The sequence below is a fragment of the Pinus tabuliformis genome, chromosome 3_1 (assembly GCF_031772625.1).
Source record: "Pinus tabuliformis cultivar Carrire ecotype Pingquan chromosome 3_1, CPIR1, whole genome shotgun sequence".
In the NCBI taxonomy this organism is placed as follows: domain Eukaryota; kingdom Viridiplantae; phylum Streptophyta; class Pinopsida; order Pinales; family Pinaceae; genus Pinus; species Pinus tabuliformis.
This window is the reverse complement of record NC_142301.1, coordinates 849,186,837-849,203,144: the sequence shown is the minus strand read 5'-3', so window position 1 is coordinate 849,203,144 and position 16,308 is coordinate 849,186,837. Positions and strand designations below refer to the sequence as shown.

Here is a 16,308-nt window from a genome sequence, read left to right as displayed (position 1 = left end):
AGGAAAGATAATCAGCTCTAATAGTATGACAAAGCTTCTAAAAAAGGAGCAAAGAGGTGTAATTGCACAATTATGCTCGCTAGATGTTTCCACATTGGAATCATCTATTTCTCCAGATCTCCAAAAAGTCCTGGACAATCATTCCAAGGTATTTGAGACTCCCAAAGGTCTCCCACCTATGCGTGATCATGATCATGCTATTCATCTGATTCCAGGAAGTGTTCCTCCAAACATCAGGCCGTACAGATATGCCTATGTCCAAAAGAGTGAAATTGAATGTATGGTTGCAGAAATGCTAGAGGCTGGTATAATTCAACCGAGTCAAAGTTCTTTCTCAGCTCCAGTAGTATTGGTGCACAAGAAGGATGGATCATGGCGCATGTGTCCGGATTATAGGGAGCTCAACAAGCTCACTATTCAAGAGAAGTTCCCCATTCCTGTCATTGATGAATAGCTGGATGAATTGCATGGATCAATTTACTTCACCAAGTTGGATCTTCGTTCAGGATATCATCAAATCAGAATGAAGACTGAAGACATTCCAAAAACAACATTTAGAACTCATGAGGGTCATTATGAATTTTTGGTCATGCTTTTTGGCCTTATCAATGCACCTTCAACATTTCAAGGTTTGATGAATTCAATTTTCAAACCATTCCTTAGAAAATTTGTGTTAGTATTTTTTGATGATATACTAATCTACAGCAAGTCTTGGAAGGATCATGTTGAACATGTTGACAGGGTGCTACAACTGTTGAAGGAGAAACAATTATATGCAAAAAGATCCAAATGTTTCTTTGGAGTCCAGAAGGTGGAATATTTGGGTCATATTGTATCTCATGAAGGAGTTAAGGTAGACCCTAGCAAAATTAAAGCCATTAAGGAATGGAAAATCCGCACATCCATAAAGCATCTGCGAGGAATTCTTGGGTTGACAGGGTATTATCGCAAGTTTGTTAAGAATTATGGGAGAATAGCAGCACCTCTAACAACATTATTGAAGAAAGATGCATTTTCATGGACTCCGGAAGCAACAAAGGCCTTTGAAAATCTTAAAGAGGCAATGTGCCAAGCACCGGTCTTAGCTACACTGAACTTCACAAAAACCTTTATTGTGGAATGTGATGCTTCAGGAAATGGAATTGGTGCTGTTCTAATGCAAGATGAAAGACCCATTGCTTTTGAAAGTCATCCAATCAAGGGAAAGTTTTTAAGCAAAGCTATTTATGAGAAGGAAATGTTGGCAATACTCCATGCACTTAAGAAATGGCGACCCTACCTAATGGGTAGACACTTCAAGGTAAAAACAGATCATGATAGCCTTAAATACTTTTTACAACAAAGATTATCGTCTGAAGAGCAACAAAAGTGGGTCACAAAGATGTTGGGTTATGACTTTGAAATCATCTACAAAAAAGGGAAGCAAAATGTGGTGGCAGATGCACTCTCAAGAAATGATGAGGATGTGGAAGCATTGTTGTCCGCCATTTCTATTATCCAACCAGATTGGATAAACGAAGCAAGGGAGGAATGGAAGAATGACGAAGAAGTGTGGGCACTTATTCGAAAGTTACAACAAGATTCCAGTATGTCTGATACATTTAGCTGGAAAAATGATTCGTTATGGTACAAAGATCGCTTATACCTCTGTAAGAATTCCTAGCTAAAACAAAAGATTCTTATGGAATTGCACACTTTTCCCTTAGGAGGGCACTCAGGATTTTTAAAAACTTACCACTAGGTTAAGAAGGAATTTTTTTGGGATGGCCTTAAATCAGATATTCAAAAGTTTGTGGCGGAATGTTTGGTTTGCCAACAAAATAAAGTTGAAACAATTAAGACACCGGGTCTATTACAACCTTTATCCATTCCAAGCCAACGTCGGGAGGATGTTTCAATGGATTTTATCACAGGTTTACCCAAGTCTGAGGGAAAGAGTGTCATCATGGTGGTAGTTGACAGACTTACCAAGTATGCACACTTTTGTGCATTATCACATCCATTTAAAGCCAGTACAGTTTCTACTGCATTTATGGAAACAATTCAAAAGCTACATGGAAACCCAAAGATTATTGTAAGTGACAGAGATCCCATTTTCACTGGAAATTTTTGGACAGAATTATTTTCTTGTCTTGGTACTCAGTTAGCTCATAGCTCATCTTATCATCCTCAATCTGATGGGCAAACTGAGATAGTAAACAAATATTTGGAAGGATATCTTCGTTGCTTTGTATCTGATAAACAAACACAATGGGTCAAATGGTTGCCTCTGTCTGAATGGTGGTATAACACTTCCTTCCATACAGCAACAAAAATGACCCCATTTATGGCACTTTATGGGTATCAACCACCATCCATCACATCATATTTAAGAGAAAATTCTAAGGTTCAGGTAGTGGAACATCACATCAAACATCAACAACAAGTCCTCCAACTCTTAAAGGATAACCTCGTGTTGGCACAGAATAGAATGAAACAACAGGCAGATCAACATCGCAGTGAAAGAAGTTTTAATGTAGGTGATTGGGTATTCCTACGGCTACAACCATACAAGCAAATGTCCCTCAAGCAAGCTAAGAAGGATAATAAATTATCACCAAAGTATTATGGTCTGTACAAGGTGTTGCAAAAGATTGGTACTATGGCATACAAAATGGAGCTTCCTGCAGCTTCTTGATTGCACTCAGTTTTCCATGTTTCATGTTTAAAGAAGGTTATAGGCGACAAGCTCCTAGTTCAAACAATATTGCCAGAACTTGACGAGGAAGGAAAAATTATATTGGAACCGGAAGCAGTCACAGAAACAAGAACTCGACAGCTACGAAATCGTTCAATTTCAGAGTATCTTATCAAGTGGAAGAACTTATCCGCTGAAGATTCCACATGGGAGGATGAGAATTTTATGCAAAAGTATCTAGAACTACTCAAGCGTTGAGGACAACACTTTTTTGAAGGAGAGGGGCATGTTGGGTCCCTATAATACTAGTGATTACCCCATTACTATTGTAGTTATACCCCTTATTAATATTGTTGTGCCCCTATTGCCCCCATATTGTTATTACTGTGCCCCATAGAATCCCTCTATTTTTATTTTTGTGGCTTTATATTATTATTGTTAGGTCGGCTGGATTATATTGTGACTCCTTAGACTCCTATATATAGAAAGGAGGTTTTGTCATTTGAATCATCCAAGAATTGTTCATTTATGTAATGTAAAGGAGGTTACCCCCTCGAAGAGGCTGAATTCTAAGGCGTCGACCTATCTTTTCTATCTTTTCTTGAGCTGGTTTCATAACACACGCTGTCTAGCCTCCACTGCCGTGAATCTCTGCCCCGTCACCTCGATCTACCTCGACAGATCTTGCACTGATTTGAGGAGCATGTCTGCAAATCTCTTCCCGTCCTCATCTGCCATCGGATCCTCTTGCTCTGCGTCCACCACAGGCTCCTCCTGTTCTGTGTTCACCACAGGCTCCTCCTGTTCTGTGTCCACCACCCGAACACAGTCTCCCTCTCCGTAGGTGTTCTCCAACCTATGCTCAATATCTCTGTATTTCCTACCTCTGTAACAGATGTAGGGCTTCTCCTTTGGTGTCATAGGCCTGCTAGCTCCACAGGCTGAGCCAGATCTATGCTCTGATACCACTATAATATCCCTTATCAGGGGTATTCCTCAAACACAAGCAAACTCCAACCAGAGATGGACTGGGAGGGCGTTTACCAAATATGTCGCCTCTGAAAAGAGGACGAGATCTGGAGGCTACCTGGCCCTTTCCAGACTTTGTCTAAGAGTATAGGAGACAAACACACAAGTGGTATAGTAGCCGGGAAGCTCAAAGAGATAAAAATGACAGTAGTGCAACATACAATAATGTATACATGGAATACAAGCAGATATTTGAGATATGCAGAGAGAAATGCTAAGCCATTTTATTATACTGAGTAATGGAAAGAGTACAGGAGGTGATCAGAAAGATAGCACCTCGACTTGCACAAGGCAAGTGAAGAAATACACTCAGAATGGTAAGGAAATGGCCTCTCTCTGAACTGTGTCCAAGTTGTCGGAGAACTGCTATGCTGCTGCTACTGTTGGAATCAAGTGAGGATTTGGGGCTGTCCCCTCCTCAGAAAATGCTGAAACTCTAGAATCAGCCTCTGTTCTATAAACCCAGAAAAGCCCAGAAAGCTTTTCCAAAATAGCTGATCCCCGAAAATCACCCCCTTGAGGATCTACGCTATCCCTCAAGGCTCTGCGCTGCCCCTGAAGAGAAGCCTCCAAAACTCCACTCGAGGCTCTGCCAAAATCCTCCAATATGCAAGGGTTGATCCCTTGCTCAATCTCCAAGCTCAAATCCCCCACATAAACCCAATTCGGAGCCCCTACCAAAAGAGATTGCGTCCTCCCCTCTCAAGACTGCGCAGTCATCAAAATGCTCAGTTCCTCTTCAACTCTAGAGATCGCTCCTCTTGCAAAATACTTATGAAACTACCTTGCCCGAGCGGGCACTCGAAGTCCCCCGGGGCTAAGGGTGAGATCTCCGAACGGAGACACTCGATGCACTAAACAGTGCTGCAGACACGCTAAACAGCCAGCGTGCTCTAAGTCGAAGTGACTAGCTCAAATGCAACATAATCCAATGCCCCAAATGAGGAGGCTCCTCTCCTTTATAGCGTTGGCTCTCTCAAAACCCTAAGGCCCACCTCCTCCAACGTAGCCTCTCTCTTGCCATGTGCTCCTCCATCTGCGCAGTCCCTCCAAGTGTCTACATGGGTCCCCTTCTCTACGTGGTCCTTTGGCCCCCTTGGCTCCCCTTTAAGTTACAACGTTGTGCTACTAGGGAGTGGCTTTATTCAAAAAGTGAGTTATGTCCCCCTTTCCTCACCTTTTTATTTATATATAACTATAGAAGGCAAAATTGAGCAAAATCTAATATTCCAATTAGCCATGGCTAATTAGGAATATTATAGGAGTGGTAGGGATTTGTCCAAAGTATCTTGGGTAGAGATACCTTGCCAAGGTGGGATAGGATGTGGGTCAATTTGCAGCAGGAGGAGTTGGGACAAGCTCTGTTGAAGAGCCTATCAGTGGAAGCAACAAGGAACGAAGCAGGTGAAGGAGGAGGAGAATGTGGCCCTCGCATCGACGGGTCCCAGTCAGGGATAAGGGGAGCAGAGGAAGAAGAAGGACCTGTCAAAGGTCAAGTGCATTAGATGTGGTGAGCTCGGTCACTACAGTACCTAGTGTCCTCTCAGGAAGAAGGACAAGGAGGAGAAGTAGGACCAACATGCAGCATAAGCAGAGATCGATAGGTTGTCTTCTAGGTTGGAGGAAAACTTCACCATGTTTGCTGACATACCTCCAGGAGTGAGGTGGGGTGACTTGGTGCTGTAGCCCCAAAGCGCTACGGATGGGCAAGATCCTTGAGGAGTACACCTCATGGATCAATACCTTGCTACAGGGGCCCATAGTATTCAGTAGCAGGGTGGATCAATGACAGTTGATGCAGTCAGATGCTGTAGAGCGCAGTGTAGTTGGCATAGTGCAGAGTTAGCAACAACGCAAGTTCTTCAGGGACAGTGTAGATACTAGCAAAAGTCAGAGACTTGGGTGATAGATGCATTATACTGATCACAATTGATTTAGTATTTTGGATGCTTTTCAGTTGCAGATGTTGTAGTTGCAACAACAAATGTCAAGGAGTTGCAGTGCAGATGTAGTGTTGACAGCAGTTCGGCAGAGTTAGTAGCAGCACAGATGCAACGTTGTTCTAGCCTTGAAATTTTGTGGAGGCTAGAATACATGAGATCTCCAAAACTCAAAAATCGTTTATGGAAATTCTTCCTAGAAATGACTTAATTAGATTATTAACCAATTTTTTAATATTTCCTAAGTCTAAACGTAGGGAATATGGTTAATTAATTAGTATTAATTAAGTCAAGGCGAGAATCATCTAGAAACTCACACGGATCGATCCAGAGATGATAATAGCCATTGATTATGTTTTAATTTTGGTCGTTGGTGCTCCAACAAAGGATTATAAGAGGAGGTCGATGTGGTGATGGAGAAGCTACTTGAGCAGATCGATTTCCTAAGTAGCAACAGTCAGTTACCGGAGAGAGAGCTAGATATTGAAGCAGTGAGAGGGGGGCAGCGACAATGAAGCCGGAGGAAGTATTCTATATCCGTTGAGTGCATTTGCAGGCAGGCAGAAGAGCCATAGAGAGGCTGACGCTGGGGTGGCGAAGTAGCCTCTAGAGGCAAGATCGATTTGCTGAGAGGGAGAGACGTTTTCAGTTCCAAAGGCCGGGAAGGAGTCCCAGAGTGTCGGAGAAGCATCTTTCCAGTCAGCAGAAGGCATAACGACTTCATTAGAGACTAGTCGGAGGCTAGATATCCAGCCAGCTACGTAGAGCAGCACAGAGGCTGAACCAAAGGCTTTGAGGGCCGAAATTCTAAAGGAAAGTTGTGCTATGAGATTGTCTATGGGGTGAGGCAAATTCCTTTCCAGATTTTTGCCAGTGTTTCTTTGTAGGATTGCTAGTTTCGTCATCCAGTTGTACTCATATTATTTCACTGTTGCTTAATAATAAAACCCTCAGCTGTTGCACTGGTTTTTCCAAGTTGGGTTTTTTTTCCGGGGACTTTTGTCCAAAAATAACTGTGTTATTTTATGTGTTTGTGCAAGCATTTCTTCCAACGTTTATTCTTCCGTGGTTTTATTTGCGTAGGTTGTAGTGTGATTTATTCAGTGTTTGCTGTAGGAAACAGTAAATAAATTGTTAAATTAAATTAACAATTAGGAGAATAATTTTCTGTTGTTGCAATCAACCATACATCTCCCAGACAACAGGTCTCACAGTACACAACCTATAGGAGATGGTCCATAATATGATGCTATGTAATTAGTTCTCCCTCTTCAAAGGGATTCTCAGTGATTCAAATTTTCTTCACATAAACATCAACAACCAGTTCATCATAAAAAATGTAGCCATGGCGGATCTCACATATTTCAACAAACAATATTCAACTTGTTCATTAAGCTTCAGTTAGAGCTTCTCTAAGAAGCAAACTTCAACAACTAATGATAGACTTCACCAGTGGCTTCTCATAGAAGCAACATCGACAAGTAGAGTCCAATAGATAATAAGTGGCTTCTCACATAAGCAAGTATCAGTATCCGTAATAGAATCCAACGGATAATTAGTGGCTTCTCACAGAAGCGAATATCAGTATTCATAGTCGAATCCAGCAAAGAATAAGTGGCTTCTCACAAAGTGAATATCAATATCGTAGTCAAATCCAACAGAGAATAAGTGGCTTCTCACATAACCAAATATCAATATCCATAGTCGAATCTAGTAGATCATAATTGAGTCCAACAAGTAACAGTAGACTTCAGCGAAAACAAACATCATTAGATAGATCAACAAACCAATCAAAGAATTAACCAAGTCAATATCAGAGTCTTGTGGCTTCTTCAAATCATTCATTGGGGAGATTTTGATGGACTTGCAATCCATTGTGCCAAAGATATCACCAAACTCCCTCTTACACAAAAGTACTCTACGTAGCAGAAAAATCGTGGGCTCATCTTTAGCATATCTGGATCAACATCAGTTTTCAAAACTTCTAGCCACCTTCATAGAAACGTGCTTCAATCAAGCTGATCTTGTTTTCTCCCTTAGAGTACAAAGCCTATCACGAGTCTTCTTGTCATATTGTTCTTCCGTCATTTCCAACGATTCCCACATCTTGGTAGTCTCCTTTATGTACCTGCAAACCTCACTAGGAGGCTATGGAAGAACAAGAACAACCAAGCAAGCTAAGAGACCCATGAAGAGATAATCAATAGAAACAATGAAGACAATATTTATCTCTTGAGATTGTGTCAGCTCCTCTTGATCTTAACCTTCTTTGATCGAGTCAATCTCATCACATCAAGGAGTCCATACCATCATCAAAGAGTTGACATCATTAACGAATCCACATCATCAAGAAATCCATGTCATCACTAAGGAGTTCTCATCATCAACAAAGAGTTCACGGAGTCCACATCATCAAGAAATCCACATCATCACTAAGGAGTTCTCATCATCAACAAAGAGTTCACGAAGTCCAAGTCATCAAGGAGCCCATATCATCATCATCATCAAGGAGTCTACATCAACAATCATCATCATCATCATCAAGGAGTCTAGTCTAATTCATCATCAGCGAGTCCAGGTTATCAATGAGTTCACATTATCATCATCAACATCATCAACGAGTCCACATCATCATCATCATCCAAGAGTAAGCATCAAAGAGTTCAAATCACCATTAGTAGTCCAATCACATCATTCACGTCATCAATGATTGTTAGCAAGGAGTACTTATCATCATCAACAAGGAGTACACATCCTCAACATCATAGAGTACGCATCATTCATCATTATGGAGTCCACATCAACATCCTCAAGAAGTCCATATCATCATTCACATCATCAAGAAGTTCATATCAGCATCAAAGAGTTCACATCATCAAGGAGTTCATCATTCACATCTTCAAGGAGTTTACATCAACATCAATAAAGAGTTCACATCCACATCATCCAGAAGTCTATATCATTACCGAGTCCACATCATCAACAAATCCACATCATCATCATCAACATCATCGATGAGTTCACATCAACATCATCAACAAGTCCACATCATTTAGGAGATATTCATATAATTAGTTCTAGGATTTGGTCCATAAGCCTTGGATTTTCTTCTTCAAAGTCCTATCTAGGGTTCACAACCATAAACAATCCAATGTCAATAATGATTAAAAGAAAGAAATACAAGATACTTATCTTTTTGAGATCGTGACAACTCCCCCTTAATCTTTGGCCTTCTCTGATCCAACTTGCAAAACAACCTCATCATCAAGATTTTAAAGTGGAAGCAGATAATTTTATAAGCCCTAGGCTTACATTTCCAACTCCTTTCGATATGATAGGCTTTGCAATCTGATTAGCTAGGGTTTTGACATCAAACCCTAATAATTTAAAGTTTGTCTAGGTTTTACAAACCCTAGATTCATCCTTCAATCTTTTCCAACTTCATCCAACTTGATTTTCCAATATCAACATTATGAAAGGTTAGTCCTAGGGGACTTAGCCCACAAATTATATAAAAAAAAGTCAATTTTCTAAACCCTAGAATTTGCAGTCTTATCTTAATTCCTTAGGAATGAAGGAGCCTTGACATCCTTGCATTTATTTTCCAACTTCATTATCTTCGATATCAACAGCCCTAGGGTTTTACAAATACAAAAGCATTCAAAACTTTAGACTTCCAAACCCTTGTTGTTGTAAGCTCATCAAGCCTCAACCTTTCAGGATAGAAAATGTATTTTGCTCTTGATATGACTTAACATATTTATAAATATATCTTGCTATGATCAAGATAAATTTTCTATTACTGTAACAACAATATCATGTAAGAACCCTCCAGATCTAATTTAACACTTGCATCTTGACATTCATCACTGTGATTGCTCCAATGGATAGAACAAACCACAAAGGAAAAAATTAGACGGAAGTCTGAGCCTTTAATCATTTGAACATACTTTAGATTTTGATTTCCTCATAAAGGTAATAACTTATGTAGATAAGACAGGTTGGTTTCCTTGCAAAGATCTGCCTACTTTCATAGGATTTTGTTCTTATCGAAGTTACCGATCAAATGAGAACTGTGACCTCAAAATGAGAGCTCTAGCAAAAAAACCCCCAAAAAACAAGAAAAAACAACCTAAAAATGAGAAGTATGTTGGAATGACATTTTTTTAGGGTAAATTTTCAACATTTAAGAAAATGGTGGTAAAAACCATTTTTTTGCAAAGAACATGTAAAAACAACCTGAAAATGAAAAGTGTTGATGTTGGAACAACAATTTTTTGTTGGGTAAATTTTCAACATTTTTTAGCAATGACGTTAAAGATAAAATATCATGATTCCGAAAAACCTTAAAATTTCAACAATTTTCAGGGATGATGTTAAAGATAAAACATCATTACAACAATTTTCAACCATGGTGTTGAAGATAAATGTCGTGCCTCTGAAAAACCTTAAAATTATGACACTTTTCGACCATGGTGTTAAAGGTAAAATATCATGATTCCAAAAAACCTTAAAATTTAAAAAAATTTCAGCCATTGAATTAAAATCAAATATCATGACTAAAAAAATCCTAAAAAATGAATAAGTAGATCAAAGAGTCATTATACCATGAGTATTATTTTTTAAAATGCTAAAAGTGTAACTCTTTAAAAATCTTAACCTAAGACAATGTGACACATTGCAAGGAAAATTTAAAAATCAACCATCAAATCAACATGCAGTGGGGGTGAACTTGACCCATTGCAATGAAAAATTAAAAATCAACCATTAATTGACACGAGTGGGGATGATCTTGATCCATTCCATTGTAACAAAAACTTAAAAATTAAGGGGTTGGTTTGTTAGTGTAACAAAAAAAGAAAAAATAGATATATAATGAAAAATGAAAAAACAAAATGTAACAAATTTTTTAAAAATTTCAAAAAATAGATAAATAACTAAAATCGAAAAAACAAAAACCAAACAAAAGTTAAAAAAAATGAAAATAAAACAAAAACAAAGAACAAAAAAAAAATTAAAACATAAAAAATAGTTAAATTTTTGTAAAATGTCAAAACAATAATAATAATAATAATAAAACAATGAAAAAAATAACAAAAAAAACTCATACAGGGAAAAAAAGACAAAAAAGATTAAAAATTAAAAACAAAAAAATATCCCAAGAAAAATACGTAATTTAAAAAAGTAATAAAAAATGAACAATAAAAAAAAAACTTGCCCATATGTTCGATTCCACTTGCCCAATGAATTTGACACTAGTCTTGGTCCTCTCATCACCCTATTAATAAAATCTTTTACAAATTCTGTTTTGCTAAGGTTAACTTCTCCATTTCACCTTGAGATTTCATTCACATTAACTTTAGCCATCCTATCTTAGGGCTACTCCTCTTGTGCTAGAGGAGAGCTGGCCTAAAGTGAGAAGGCTGCTGTGGGGATAGTGGGCAGCCTCCTTGAGTTTCTCTAAATTTGCACTTGTGTTTTAGGGCTTTACCACAAGAAGTACAGGTTTAGGAGGCAACACCTAGGAAATGGGGTCAAGGCCTGCTGTTAGACTGCAGAGGTTCCATTAGCAGGGTTTGGTGTGGTGCCTAACCATTTTGTTATTTTACAGAAAATTCACATTTTTCGTATGATTTTGAACAAAAAGTCTTGAACAGGGAGAAAACAATTTATTGGGTTTGGAAGGCAACAAGTCCATAAAGAGTCAATATGAAGGGATGTTCTTTTAAATTAAAATATATGCTTAATCTTTTGTTTAAAACTTTTTTCCAGGTTTTGCAAGTCATGGAACGCACCTAAAATGTTGAAAAATAGAAGAAATGGAAATGAAGAAAATGACATTTCTGCATTATTTTTTGGCAAAATGTCTGGGAAATGTTTCCCAAAAGTTTCCTAGCTGTATCCTCATTGTGTCAGGATCAGAAACTTTCCTGCATGGAAACAGATGCAAGCTGTTGTATTTTTGTTACATGAGATGTATTTGAGGTTGAAGAAAGCAGAATGTAAGATGGAGCCTTATTTCCCTCTACCATAAGATGCGTGTTGGGGTTACGTGTCAATGCATCGACAGAGTGGTTTATAGAAAGAAATCACATTCCTCAGATTTAGGGAAGAATGCCATTCTGATAACAGCAATATGAATTATGTTGATCTGGAAGAACCTTAATCAAAAGTGGGGTAAATTTATATATAATCCAAAAACGGTAGTTCTCTCAAGGATAAGGAATAAGGCAAATTAGATGTTCACATATAGAGAGGATCAATCAGATGAGGTTTCTATGGCATATATATATATATATATATATATATATAGAGAGAGAGAGAGAGAGAGAGAGAGAGAGTAACATAAGATGGAAAGAAAATGACATGAAGCAGCAGGCATCATTCTATGGGATAGTAATTTGCAACGAGATAATAATTATATTTGCAGTCATCATTTTGATAGTACACATGGTGTGAAGTGGCAGGTTGAATTGTATAAAAGGGTATTGGAACTGACTGCATACAGAAGCAAGTTTTGGGGTACACATAAGTGAAAACAGTAAACCTGTTGAGATCATCATCGTGGAATGGGATGGTTCCCTAAAGAACTGGAAGCACATGTGGGCTCATGCTGGTTGGCCAAATGACCAACAAATTTAGAGGGATACCATTAACCCATGTAAACAATAAAAGGCAGTTCAAGCATACACAGGAAAATAAAGATGTGGAATGGCCATACGAGATCATCTTAAAATAAACTAACAAATGGAACTTGATAGAAGAAAACCAACTGCAGTAGAGCACAGAAATATTACAGCATGTGAAACTTGTTACTGGAACAAACATGACATGAATATGAAGAGATGAGAAAAACAATCAATTTTGAACATTGTAAGAATAAGTTCAATACCACCGAAAAGCAATTGACTAAAAAATACCTTAGAGACTAGTTACCTAATCAACAAAATTAATTTACTGTTTGGTTTGCATCCACCAAGTTGCTTACTGTAAGACTGGATGGAATGTACCCAAGGAATGATGGGATAACTACTCTGTAAGCTATACAGTGAATGAATGCTGAAAGCACGCTGAACACAAAGTTATGAAGTGTGTTAGTCTAGAATTGAAAAACGTCGGGTTAAGATTGGTTTAGAGTAAATTCCAGAGGCATCTTTCAAATCCATGACAATAAAACATTGGGTTAGTTCATAAAAAAATACACAAACCAAGGACAAGAACCAGTGTGACTATGCAAAGGAAGTATATCCTAAAGGGCAGAAGAAGGTCAGTAAGAGGGAAACTCGTCTACTACTCAGATTGGTAGAGGTTTTCAGATAGAACCCTTCTCTGCCCAAGCATCATATCAGATATTCATCTGCATGCACTGCTCCTTAATTGTCATTATGGAAATAGTGGCAGTATCATAATTCTTGTGCCATTGTAAATGTATATGTTTAATTAAAAGGTAGAATAAATGTTGGCTAGAAATATTTGAAACATCAACAGAGCTTTTGAAATTCCAACATTAGGTCTAATAAGGAGATAAAATTTCTTAAGGCATCTTGTTTCTACAGTTTGTATGAGGTCCATGGATGGTAATAAAGCAATTTTCACACAGGAGGAGGCAGTACTATGTATTATACACTATATCCACAGACAACTTTTGACTTTGTGGGTTTTGATTTAAAATTTCATTAATCTCATTAATAACCATGTCTTGCACAATAAAACAATGATTCTTATTTTCCTTAGGGTTTTTTAAGAATTTAGCTTTATTATTAAACATATTTCTTAAAGCTACTGTCTGTCGTTCCTCAGGTCATCAGATACCCACAATATGCGTTAAACGCTGTAGGACATTGCCCAGGCTGGCTCACTTGGTTGAGGTATTAGTTCTTTAAAAGTGTGTTCCCTCAAATTGGTTTTCTGAATTTGCAAACTAACTCTGACATTGATATTACGCTAGAGCTGATATACATGTTGTTTGGCAGATACTCTGCTTTTGTTGTCCTGTACCCCATAGGAGCAATATTTGGAGAAGGTGAGTGAGACAGTTTAAATGTGAATGTCCTTTTCTTGATTGTTTATATGAGATGGACTAATGTTGTATGAAAGTAGTAATATGTTCCCTTTGAATATTTACTTCTTGGTTTGCTTGATAGATTGTGTTTGTCCATGCAGTTTTAACAATGTATCACGCGCTTTCTTACATTAAGAAGAAACATCTCTATGGCAACCTCTTCGATAAATTACCATTTAGCTATTATTCTTTTGTTATGGTATGTAAATCAAAGGCTTCAAATTTGTTTTCTGGGCAAGTTAGCAGAAAGGTGTGTTCAATATTGAAAACTTGTATTAATGCATATATTTGTGATTGACTCTCTCAGGCTCTACTGGCTTGCTATCCTTTTTTGTGGATGATGCTATACATGTACATGTTCAAACAAAGAAAATCCAAGTTAGGAAGAAGAGGTGAAAGGAAGCACCACGGTGGACCGAAAAGAAGGGTTGACTAGTTGAAGATATTTACCAAAGTTATTTTCTTAATTGACAATATTTTAATGTTTGCATTGTATGCAAAAATATGAAGACATTCAACTAGAGTCCAACTAAATTAAACAGACAACTTATCAAACTCGAAATTTTTTACCCACAGACATGTTTCCTTAACCAAAAGACTAAACCCTATTCCTTGGGAAAGTGTCCATGCCATTGTTTTTTTATTCCAGTATCAACAGCTTGCTATGGCATAGGAATGTGGGTGGGGAGGCGGCTGGGGCTGCATTGAAGCACATTGTGTGTATTTGTAAATGAGTTAGCATGGTAGATTTTATTTTCCAATCATTTATCTCTATGAATAATAAAGGTACTGAATAGTAAAGATAAATACTGACGAAATATTGGTGTCAATGCCAGTACGTGCACATTGTATTAAAGAAGAAATTGAGTGGCTGTGTTTGTAGGGCCAAGTTGCAGGATTTAGGCTCGGAAAATTTAAAATATGGTGAAATGTAAAGGTTAGAGCTGGAAGCTCTCATGCAAGCTTTAAATAACTAAATGATATTGTATCTATGACCTGAAATTAAATTGGCCAAGCCCTTCTCAATAAAATTTGTTGAAAGCTGCAAATATTCTATTTTTCAATTTGTTATAGAGTAGTATATATCTCTTGAGTATCAACTCAATGATTGTCATTTTAAAAGTTATGGTTGGTAGGAGTACTACTACCTGCATATCTCTTTTCTTGGAAGATAGACACATTGGTTGATTATTAGATGAGAATTATTTCAGTTTATAGAGTTGTTTTTAATTTGTTGAAACAAGTCAATAGGAGAAACATTATCCAGAACAGTTAATGCTAGCAAAGAGTTGAGAATGATTCCTATTCGTTTCTATATGATATACACCAAGAATGCAATTGAATCATTTTCTGATGTATTGTTATTTTAAAATATTGCGCATGGCTGGGGGCTTTGGTCCGAGTTTTGTGATACTTTTGTAATATGTAAGTTCAGTTTTGTTTGTTTACGTTGACCGTTATGATTGCTTGCATAAAATACTTAAATATGATGCGTTTCCTTGGATGCCACTATATTGTGCATATCCCGGTCATTCGGGGACCAAAGTTTGTTGATAGATTTTCTAATCAATAAAATCATCATTTTCAATAAATAAAATGCTATGGTACATAATTTACTAAAACATAACAACGATATATATATATATATAATTTTAATTTTAATTTTCTTTTTTTAATAATAAGACTTGCAGTTAAACAAATTGTTCAAGCCATATCTCTACACATAAGCATATCATTCAAACTATACTACCAAAACTCCCAAAACTCCCTGCCATTAGTTTACAAGCTTAGTTGATGGGTATTTGCGACCAACGATGACAAACGTTAACAAAAATGGTAATGTTTTTAGTTGACAAAAGAAATTTACTGGGAACAAGTCGCAGATATTCAAAGTATTCACGTGTTTCCAGTTGCAGATATTCAGAGTATTCATGTGTCTGATGGCATGTTGTGTTACATGACTTCCACATGCTCTCTCTTAAAAGTGACCATGAGATTGATCATGAGATTGAGTTCCCTTTGCAACATGGTTTTGCATCTTTTACATATTGACTAACTTCTTTCCAGAAGGCATCAAAAGTGATTTTGGGTGATGTTGGTGCTTTAGATGTCAAAGTTATTTTTCTAGGACTATGGATTTACAAGTTCATTGACCCATCATTGAATGATAAGGAGGGACACTATTATGAGGAGATTGAGGTCTAAATATTGTAGACATTTAGCTTACATTTACCTTTTAAAGGGTGGATCACAAAGTTGTTATTTCCTTATTGTGCAAACCATCCTCTAACAAACACATGCACTCATTCTAGAGAATGTTTGCTATTTCGATCATGTGTGACTATATAGACCCCTATTTTGACAAGGATTTTAAAACGCTTACAAGTGAACACATAATTAATAGTAGTATATTGATTTTAATACTATAAATATTCAACAATGTTAAACCAAGTGTATAAATAGGAAGCAAGATAAGCTTTTACACTTTTCCAAAATTGATAATAGACAATTACGGAGGTCAATTCTAACTCGTAAATCTAAGAAAATTAATATGGTTTCCTTGAGAAATTGGGATTCATACCTTGAGAAGCAGAATGAAC

The 16,308-nt window shown here is 37.3% G+C and overlaps 1 protein-coding gene across 3 annotated transcripts in view; it reads left to right on the top strand.

Moving 5' to 3' along the window:
* Positions 1–14,772, top strand: part of LOC149190193 (Protein-tyrosine phosphatase-like, PTPLA) — an 81,006-nt gene extending 66,234 nt beyond the window's left edge. For 2 of the 3 annotated variants that reach the window (XM_089412067.1, XM_089412066.1), the window contains 4 exons: positions 13,447–13,514; positions 13,620–13,669; positions 13,810–13,907; positions 14,016–14,772. In XM_089412067.1, the coding sequence (XP_089268193.1) occupies positions 13,447–13,514; positions 13,620–13,669; positions 13,810–13,907; positions 14,016–14,144 (345 nt within the window). In that variant the 3' untranslated portion in view covers positions 14,145–14,772. The remainder of the gene's footprint in view (positions 1–13,446; positions 13,515–13,619; positions 13,670–13,809; positions 13,908–14,015) is intronic. The other variant, XM_089412068.1, reaches the window with a different exon arrangement.
* Positions 14,773–16,308: the final 1,536 nt, after the last annotated feature.